The sequence below is a fragment of the Falco biarmicus genome, chromosome 10 (assembly GCF_023638135.1).
Source record: "Falco biarmicus isolate bFalBia1 chromosome 10, bFalBia1.pri, whole genome shotgun sequence".
In the NCBI taxonomy this organism is placed as follows: domain Eukaryota; kingdom Metazoa; phylum Chordata; class Aves; order Falconiformes; family Falconidae; genus Falco; species Falco biarmicus.
Window position 1 is genome coordinate 15,419,849 of NC_079297.1, and position 10,270 is coordinate 15,430,118.

Below are 10,270 nucleotides of genomic sequence, written 5' to 3' on the forward strand. Positions count from 1 at the left end.
CAGATTTACACTTACGGCCTGAAAGAAACTGTAAAATCTGCTCAAGTGACTCCAAGAGCAAGGATTTGGTCTGCAATGTTATTTGGGCCTCAGCGAACAGATCAAAGATGTAGCTGCAATTTACAAAGGAAAAGCACAAAGGGGTAAACACCGTAAATACTCATATGGACACTATTAGTGTTATTCTTTTATAACAGCAATAACTTCACCATCTAGTAGCAAAACATTCTTGTCTCCATGAGAAAGAAAAATTCACAGGAATAAAAATAAGTATTTGGTTATAAAGACAGCAGACAATATTGGCATGACAGAAAGCATACTGACCACATCCTTCACATTTTCCACAATTTCTCTATAACATACAATACATAAAATTTAGAAAGAGATTTGCATGCAATTTCCATGATTTGTTTTTTTACTATGTACTGTATGTATTAGCTTAGGAGACTTTTAGAGCAATGAGGTACCTCAAACCAAATCACTACAGCACTAGTACCTCTGTTTAAAACATGACGCAAAACTGAAAGTAGCATAGCGAGAAGCTTCTTCCAGTTCAGAACACCTGAGAGGTATACACCCAGCACAGGATTTTTCCACTCCTGAAACACTTTAAAAGGACGTTCCACCAGCAATAATGTTTACTACTGAAAGGGGATTTAAGGAAACCTTGGAAAAATACTATTCCCAGAAGCTAGAATAGTGCTGCCAATCCTCAAAGCTGACCCAGTGTCACCCAGCTCTAGAATCTGCTGTGCCTTTAGCATGTAAACACATTAACGAGAAGAAATTTACCTTCCCTCTTTGGTGACTCCACTACCATTCGATGGCAGCTCCACTGCATCAATAGCACTTTCTAGCTGAAGAAGAATTTCTTTAAGAGAATCAAGAAGGGAAAAAAAGTTAGGGTTCACAGAAACTCACTTCTGGGACACATCTAAGCCTCTTTTTCAAATGTACTTTATTACAAAGGCTTTTACCAGAGACAGCAATCTAGCTGTTTTCTCAATTCTGTAAACAAATCAAAATGATCAAAAACATTTCCTAGATGTCACCTCTAAATATTCATATTCAGCCTTAAGAACTTCCAGTTCTCAACTCTTAGATGAAGCTTAAATTGTCAGCTAAATGATAAAATCTTCTCTATAGACAGGGAAAGTTGTTCTTGGAAGTGCTTTGTAAACATGAGACATCTCAGGCTCTGGCTATTAACTTCACATAGCATGTTCTTACAGCAGAATGATGCAATCAATACAACTCCAGCCCACCGACAAGATTAGAAAATAGAGTACTTCTAGCAAAGAAGGAAGTGATGCATTCATCTGCCAAATCTCTCATCTTCTTGGGAAAAAACTGTAAGTAAACATTCCACAAAATTCTCGGAAAGAGACAACAAACTTCCATGAATTTCTCAGTCAAGAACAATGTCCACAGAAATGCTCTGTGAACCCCATTTATAGTTGTTGACCTTTTGAAACCATTTCAGCAACAATTTTCAGCAACAGCAAAAAACAGCCTTACTCTTTATCTTTGCTATATCTTCAAGTTCCATGTTCAGCCCTGCAGAAGAAAGGAGAGAATACAGAGAGGTCTGTTTCATTCCTAGTTTCTTTATGCCTTTTTAGATGTTATGGCTATGAAGGCTAGAACTCTGTATATAGAAAGACATCTGTATTCCACTCACTGTTCTTTTTCAAGACCCCTCATGTCACATGGGTTTAGCCAAATCTTTTCATGTTTGTCTGGCAGTGATTACTAATTAACAGCAATTTATCTACTCAGTAAATATTCCAGGAACTGCTAGGAAAAGTTATGTTTCAGTTCTTGGTACTGGCACCCTATACTCCCAGTGAAATGGTGGTTTGTGGTTGCCAACACACCTGAAGTGCCCAACTCCATATTGAATTCAGCCTTTATTTCATTCTGTTGAACCACTTTGGCTTGTTCTTCCAGTACGATGTTTATAGCATCCATTGCCGAAGCCAAATCATAGGGTGTCAAGTCAAAAGAAGATGACTCCTCACACAACTTTTCCTAAAAATAAGGAATAGAAGCATTACGTGGACTGCTCAGTGTGCTATTTGTTCAAGCAATTTCACAGATGATAAAGTCCAGATAACCAGGCTTCATTTCGTTTCTGGCCTCCAGTTAAAACATTCCCATGTAACAGCAAATCACTGCCATCATTAAGATCGTTTTAATAGGTGTCACCCTCCTCTGCATTCTTAATGTTGTTGCTAATAGATTTCTCTCCCACACAGTTGCCAAATAGCTTGCTGCCTGATGACAAATTGTTCAAGTACCAATTTTTTAGTTAGCAAATCAGTTTGTCCTTTGAAAGAGCTGCTTCCCAGTCCCCCTCATACTCCTAGGAGATCCTTGTATGCCTACACTCACTCATATAAAGACACAGCCCTTGCCGCTCATGAGCTTGCAGAGATGGGGGCATGGTGGAAAAAAAAGAAATAAAGGGTGGGCCATGAAAAAGCAAACAGTAGAATGCATGTTATTCACACACCAAATTTGGGCCAAAACGTATGCCAGAACAAATATTATCACAGGGAAAGAAGGAAACCTACTAACCTTCTATTGAAAACCGTAACTGTTTGAACACTCAAACTGGTAAGTTTGACAAAACTCTCTATGACCTTGAAAAAATAAGTCACATATTTTGTCACATAATTTTCATTCATGAAAAGAATCTTTTTCCCCTGAGGAATGAAGGGAAATAGTAAACTACACAAAAATTTGACTGCAACAGCTATGAAGAAATGTTATGAAGAGAAAAAAAAAAGCTGAATTGGCTGCACGTATAAACAATCTAATCAGAAAGAGGTCAGTTCTATTTCAACGTAATTACAAAGTTCCCCCATACTAACTTGGAACAGACAGTACTGTGGGAGAACTATTGCAAAATGAGTAGCTCTAGAATAGCTTTTCTGATTGATTTCTGCATGCTGGCACCAATTAATATTTTTTAGACACTAAAAAGGCGGGGGGGAGGCAGGATAAAAAAAAAAGAAAACTACAACTGGATCTCCACCCGTTTTTCAACAGAAATAAGATGTTCTGATGAAAGGAGCAAATACTGGATGCAACTCTGCAACACTCTCTAGTCAAATACAGCACACCCACTGGTGGCCTGTTACTGAACATGCAATCACGAAAAAAAACCAAACGAACTCCACAGCTCTTTTGCAGAAATCCCACTGGGAGATTGTTCATGTGGCAGAAAAAAAGGGACACATTTCAAATGTTCCTTTGCATTTCATTATTTAGGCAAAGGGCTGCCATTTTGAGTCAGCCAAGAGGAAGATCTCATAATGCAGCATTTTCTCCTTCCCCCCCGCCTTAAGTGAAGACCTGGAAACATTAAGAGTCACGTTTGCCATCTACTGCACTTGGATAGCTGATGCAGCTGAGCTTAAGAATGGATCTTTCAAAATTTCTTACACCATGGAAGAGGACTCTCCAAACAAGAAAGTAAGCACCCCATAAATTTGGAGATCTACCCTTCAGGAAGAAGCTATCACCTTGCAGAAAATCACAGTAGCATCAAAGGACTGTTAATTAAACTACAAAGCTTTAACTGTCACAGAAACAACTATTCATGATAATGACCACTTACAATGTATAGCTGAGTACAGATTTTACAGACTGTGTTAGGGCACATGCCTGTTTTCCTCTTTGGATGAAGTTTGAAAAATGGCAACAGACCAGAAACAGCTTACCACGTTGTGAGCTTCATCAAGAATTACCACAGTCCCCTTCAGGTCCAAGTTGTGTGCCCTCCGGCTCTGAAGACGAAAAAGAGAACATGGGAATGGACAAAAAGGCCACAAAGAAACACAGATTTGATTGAGAAATTGGCTCATGAGACAGAAAACCTGAGTTTTCAAGTATCTTGAATTATTTTTAAAAAAAGAATACCGCAAGTAATTGCTGTGGTTACCTTTATATATAAACTACAGAATCATTTTCTCTGGAAATGAAGGTGCTAAAAAACACATCACAGAATCACAGAACCATTTAGGTTGGAAAAGATCTTTGAGATCATGAGTCCAACCGTTAACCCAGCACTGCTAAGCCCACCACTAACCCATGTCCCCAAGTGCCACATCTACATGTCTTTTAAACACCTCCAGGGATGGTGACTCCACCACCTCCCTGGGCAGCCTGTTCCAAAGCTCGGCCACCCTTTTGGTGAACAAATTTTTCCTGATATCCAACTTGAACCTCCCTGGTGCAGCCTGAGGCTGTTTCTCTTTGCCCTATCACTTGTTACTTGGGAGAAGAAACTGACCCCCACCTGCCTACAGCCCCTGTCAGGGAGTTGCAGAGACCGACAGGGTCTCCTCTAAGCCTCCTTTTCTCCAGGCTGAACAGCCTCAGTTCACATCAAAGTTTATTACAATGTAAGTTATAACCTCCATAAAGAAAAAAAAGAAACAGGTGTACCATACTAGGATGCAGAAGTTTATCAGAATTGGTTTCAGTCACTATTTTTGCCGATAGGGCTCTCGAAGGAGAGGGGTGCAGAACAGGGGAATCTGCCTTGTTTTTACACATTTATGCTTGTGTCTTCAGAGCATCCGTTTCTTGCCCAGACCATACTCCAGAAGTAGATCGCATAGCTTCATTTCACAGTGCCTCTTTGCTTAAGGTGGTCACAGATTTTTTTTTTAATTTAATTTTACTTTTTAGTTTATTAATCATATTGTCTTTTTGCCTTTTGTAGCAGTGGAATGTAATCTGGCTTTTATAATAACTCATTAATTACTCCAAGTTGCATGAAGATGTCTGCAGATTCATTTCTTCAGAGTTTTCAAAGGTTTCATTTTCTATCCATCAAATGTGGACAACTTATTGCAACAGCTTTCTTTACAAAGCCAGCAATTATTTCCAAAAAGAGATGTCCAACCTCTACCGAAAAAGTTTCCTTAGTCTAGAAATCATGCAGCTGGCTGCAGAAACAAAAATGTCTCAGGATGCACGCAAAAATACCACACAGTATGTGACTGAAGATTTGTATTCAGGAGGTGAGTATCACCAAACAAGAAGGGCATCACATTCTGCAAAGCTAATTCTATAAAAAGAGCAAGATCTCAAATAAAAGTAAAAAAGAGAAAAAAGAAAAAAAGAAAACAATTCTTATATGTGGGAGAAGTCTTTACAGAGAAAAAACACAGAATGGCATCTTCTATGGTTTTGAATTTGAACTTTTGATTAGTTTTCAAGTATAGGACATAATGCATTCACTTGCTGTGCATCAGTTCTTCACAGTTTATCCACTAAAAGCATATAAGATAAACAGAAGAACAATTGCATCTAAAAGCAAAGATATGTGTTACCTTTGAGTCTAGTAAATAGTTGTAAGGCATAAAAATAATATCTGCTTGCTGCTTCAGGCTTCGAGAAAGATAGTAAGGACAAGCTCTGTTTAAAGAAAAAATAGTACAAACTATAAAGAAATACTTGCAAAAATATTAAGAGTGCATTCAACATTTATGGACTATGTTTCACACTCTCAAGGGTTTCTAATTAATTTCTTAGGGAGCTGAAACTGGCATGTTTAATTTTAGGGCAGACTGCTAGCTCTATTCACAGAAGGCAAGTAAAAAGAAATGTAGAAAATAATACCTAGCTGTGCAGCTCAACCAAACAAAGGAAAAAATAAATTAAAGGAGAAAGAGTGGCATTCATTACTGCATTATTATTTTACCCCTTTAAGCTAGAAGTAAATGCTGCAGTGGACTATTTTATCTCAACAAATCAATCACGTCATGCTCTTCAACAAAACTGCAATATCATTTGTCATGACAGATGATATTGGTAGCCCCTGCTCAAGCAAGAAATAAAATACTGGTGAGCCTGACTCTGACCCAACTCAGTCTTTACCCAAGTAAGGACTGAAATAGACTGCTGTACAATGAAAACTGCCATGACAGAAGCTAAGGCCTCAGTGCATACATGATTGTGTTGGAAGCAGTTTCTGCAACTCTGCTTTGCTCCCATCACTGTTCTGCTATTTTAGTATATGTCAAGTTCATACCAAAGTTATTAATAAAAATGAGCAGAAACCCAGATTTCACTATTTTCACAAGTAAGGCGGAGGAAGGTCAGAGGGGGTTCTTTTACCTGTGCTTGTTTCCATTTTTAACCAAGTCTTCAATATCCATGATTGGTTCAATCAGTTCTTTCTCCGTACTCTTTTCTGTGAAAAGTTACATTACAACCACAAGCTTAGGTAAAGGTATTACGCACAAATCCATTGTTACCCTGATCATCACTCTCACCCACTTTCTAACTCTTCCTCCTTGAAAGACACGAACACAGAGCAAAACACACAGGCAGATTCTGCCAACTCTTCCAAACTTCTCCACCTGCCTAACAAATCTCTCCCTCTCCAAAACATTGGGCTTTACTTCCACAGCCAAACTCACCGTCCACATTGTTATAGAAATGACAAGTACGAGCCATCACTTTCATTCGGCACATGTAGATCTGTAAAATATAGTAGATTTTAGCCAACAGTAGCACACCTTGTCAAGCACTGAGAAGCATGTTAAGGGGAGAAGAGCTATGAGCTTTCTCTAACACCAGCTACTGAATAAATACTAATCACAGTTCTTCAGTTTTGAAGTCACATGTGTCTCTGCCCACCATGAAAGTTAAGCTCTCTTTTATGCAGCACAGAACGCTCAGACACTCAGAGGAAATTTTGTTATATTTTGCCACTAATATTTTTCAAGACAGTAATCTCTGATATTACTTGTAAAACAACAGGTAAATCAATCACTGAATCACTATTTTGAAATTATTATTGCTCTTGAAAAACACTTAAGTGGCAGATCAGAAAGTAAAGTGCAAACTGTTGCCTGCCACACTGTACACAATGACGTCCTCGTCTGGATGGAAAATGCTACCAGAGACTCAGAATTTAATTTTGCCCTCACAAAACTAGAAACCAGAAGTTCCTTGAAACACGTTTAGAACTACTGTCTTTCCCTACAGCCTCCAGTGGTTAAACAATGTCAGAGTTCAGAATTACACACCCCCCACCAAAACAAAACCCCTCCATGTTCTCACTGTGCATGCTTTCAAGACTCTATTCTCACCTGCATGTGGTTGCTCTCCTGTCGCTTCACTTCAGGATTGATGCAAAGCTGCTCTCTGGAACCCAAAACACATACCTTTGGCCTGTTCAAACAGAATACACAGACCTGTTAAAAATAAGGCAAGAAAGAAGAACACGTATATGCCTAGGTTGGGTAAAATATATCAAAACTAAAAGGTTCAGGAGAAATAGATGAGCTCAAAGTAACTCTGTCTGTTTCTAACAGCTATATATGTTATTTGACTTTACGATACTGCATTTCTCCTGGTAACAGCGGGAGATAATAAGCAGCAGTTTACAGCAGGAGGTAAATAATCAGCAGCTTACATCATCCACTATAAAATCTGCGTTCTGTTATGACAGTGCAGCCGAAGAAGCTGGGGTCTGTAATCTATTACGAACTATTCCAAGCTGGCTGTGATTTTCAGAGTAAGTTTATGACAAGAACTGATGCACTACAAACATTCACGATACTTCTTTGTTCATTACAGGGCTGTATCTTTACAAGACACATATAAACAAATCACTACTGCCTGTCCAAAGAACTCAGTCAACACACTGGCATGTCAACAGCTGAAAACTGTGACAGACGTTGATATAGAAAAACCACAAAGTTCTTTATAGCTTTAGATCAGCCTAAGGAATTCAACTTTGTAATGGCTTCCCCACTGCCTTAAGGAAATGCTCCAGAAAAAAAAGAAAAAAAAAACACCCAGGTAAAAACCAGACCAAATTCAGGAAATTCTATGATTGAAGGAGATAAAAGAAGCTGTGAAATACCAAAAAAACCCCCAAACCCAAGTTCTATACATGCATATTAAGGAACTACATTTCACTGAGTATAATTTTTTTATACATTCATCCATATAAATTCAAAGAATAATTAAATCAGACAGCTTCACCACCTTTTCTTTTAATAGGAACATTACCCTAAATTGTATTTACCTGTAGACTGTGTTCTTTAACTCATTAATGACCTGTGTAAGTTGTGAGTGAGTTCTGGAGGCATAAATTATTTTAGGAATGTCAGTGTAATAAGCTGCCAAATAGAGGAGAAAAAAAAAAAAAAAAAAGAGGAAATACATTAGTAGCATGGAAAGAACCAGAGATACTATTAGCCCCTTTCCCAGCTGGTACTAGGGTAACAGTTTGCCTTGTAGAGGCAGCAAGAAATTCTGTCACCTAACTAAACTATTCACACACACAAAATGAGCTAAAGGAGTTTCTAATGTTCTAAGAAAAATTAAAAATGTATAACACACCTTTAAAATCTATAAATTGGTGAAACTGTGCATCACCTGCTAAACAATGGCTCCATTACTTTTAGAATTACATAGTTATTACAAAAGATAGATAAAAGCAAATGTTAATTAACATTCCTGTATCACCTCTACCGAGCATAAAAACTGCAGTACTTACTTGGGATATCGGCATCTGTGGCAGCATTGCCCCAGGACGACATGGGTCTGTCTGGAAAGAGTTCCATCCCATTCATACGCTGTGCAATTTTGCGGGCTGAGATAGTATCTTTTAAGTGTTCCCGCCAAGCCAGAGTGGAACACAGCAGGCAGAGGGTCTTCCCTGTGCCCGTAGGGCTCTCCAAAATGCCATTTACCTTCTTTATTGAAGAGAAATAAAACAAAAAGGGAACAAAAAAGTAACTTGGAGATGCAGCTAGAACAGGTCTTTGCAGTACTGCATATTGTCAGTACAAAAGCAATTGCCACCTGGCAGGCCCTACCACACGACAGAAACACACACAAGCCCTACGTAAGGTTGTTATAAATTCACAACCTGTAGGATCGTCTAATCAACTTACTGAGGCTCAATCTAAAACCCAGAGACAGCTATTACTCTTTACTTAGCAGAGGAATTCTCCACACTTAGAGCAACTAAAGTGCATCACATTTTAGCATAAGACACATGAAAATATGGGAAGTTATTGCAACAAAACCTAGAAAATGATTCTTAGATTACAGACCACTAGTGTCCTTTAGAACTGAGACTATATCCCACGTCAGTTTAGGCAGAAGATTTTGCAAGTACTTGTAACACTTCGTCCTACTGGATTTTAGTTGTAAAGGCTGTAACAATCCTAGAAGTTGCAGAAAAACTAGCAGCTGACCTTGCATTGCTGCGAAAATTTGTGTCCAAGAGAATGAAAATAATTTATACATATAATAGGCTTACAACACTTTTATTTTAGAATGAGGAGGTGCCGAGCAGGAACCAAACCACTGCCTGTGACACGGGGGCATACTGAGCCACATGGAAAGCCAAAGCTTCCACCACAAGCTTGTTTGAGCTTGCAGAAGAACAGGGACCATGAAGATCTGTTAAAGAAATCCAGAACAAAGGTGACTATTGTAAAAAAAACTTTCTTCCTTGACATTCATTAAGATTAACTTATTGGCAAGAAAATGAAAAGTCACACTGACAGCCGAAGAACTAACACCACGGACCCAAACCCCCAATAGTGCAGGCCAGGCTGCACGAAGACAAGGACAACCTGTACAGTTTTTCTTCCTTTTCCCAATTGATCCCCCTCCTGACCGCCACCTGCACGCCTCTGCGGTTTTAATAACTATACAGTAAAATAAAAACACAAGAAAGATTTGGAAAAGGCGGCATACAGATAACCAAAAGTCAACCTGAATGGTGACCACCGTTTTATCCAAAAGGTCGTTTTGCCCAGTTAGAAGTGAGGCGGCACTGACCTTCTGAAGGCACTCCAGCACCTTGGCCATGTAGGCCTCCTGGCAGCGGTAGGGCTGGAAGGGGAAATCCACCGTGATGCCGTTCAGCGTCACCCTGGGCATCCTGTCCGGCCGCCACCGGCAAGGCAGCGCGGGCCGTGGTTCACTCCGCCGGGAGGCGGCGCCTCCGGGGCAGATGGAGCGGCGAACGGCGCCGGGGGCAGGGCGGCCCGCCCGAGGGAAGGCCGCAGCGACGGGCCGCACACTCGTACTGCGCTGCGGGACCCGCAGCCCGGCCGGGGGGCTCCCGGGCCCAGCACCTCCGGTGCGGCTCAGGCCGCGCTCCCGGACCTCCCCCTCCCGGTGCGGTACGGGCCGCGCTCTCGGCCTCCCCCGGTGCGGTGCGGAGTGGGCCGCACCTCCCCGGCGCCGCCGTTCGGAATCCCCGCGCCTGTGTCAC

At 40.4% G+C, this 10,270-nt stretch overlaps 1 protein-coding gene across 6 annotated transcripts in view; it reads right to left on the bottom strand.

Annotated features, from left to right (window-relative positions):
- The window catches only part of RTEL1 (regulator of telomere elongation helicase 1), a 50,762-nt gene extending 40,492 nt beyond the window's left edge, over positions 1–10,270 (bottom strand). For all 6 annotated transcript variants that reach the window (XR_008824255.1, XR_008824256.1, XM_056353860.1 and 3 more), the window contains exons 1-12: positions 9,832–10,270; positions 8,534–8,732; positions 8,060–8,153; positions 7,116–7,197; positions 6,441–6,501; positions 6,136–6,211; positions 5,349–5,433; positions 3,729–3,794; positions 1,878–2,031; positions 1,519–1,557; positions 793–871; positions 16–113 (exon numbers count right to left, since the gene is read on the bottom strand). Coding sequence is in view for 4 of the 6 variants with exons in the window: in XM_056353860.1 (XP_056209835.1) it covers positions 16–113; positions 793–871; positions 1,519–1,557; positions 1,878–2,031; positions 3,729–3,794; positions 5,349–5,433; positions 6,136–6,211; positions 6,441–6,501; positions 7,116–7,197; positions 8,060–8,153; positions 8,534–8,732; positions 9,832–9,933 (1,135 nt within the window). In the remaining 2 variants the exon portion in view is untranslated. The remainder of the gene's footprint in view (positions 1–15; positions 114–792; positions 872–1,518; positions 1,558–1,877; positions 2,032–3,728; positions 3,795–5,348; positions 5,434–6,135; positions 6,212–6,440; positions 6,502–7,115; positions 7,198–8,059; positions 8,154–8,533; positions 8,733–9,831) is intronic.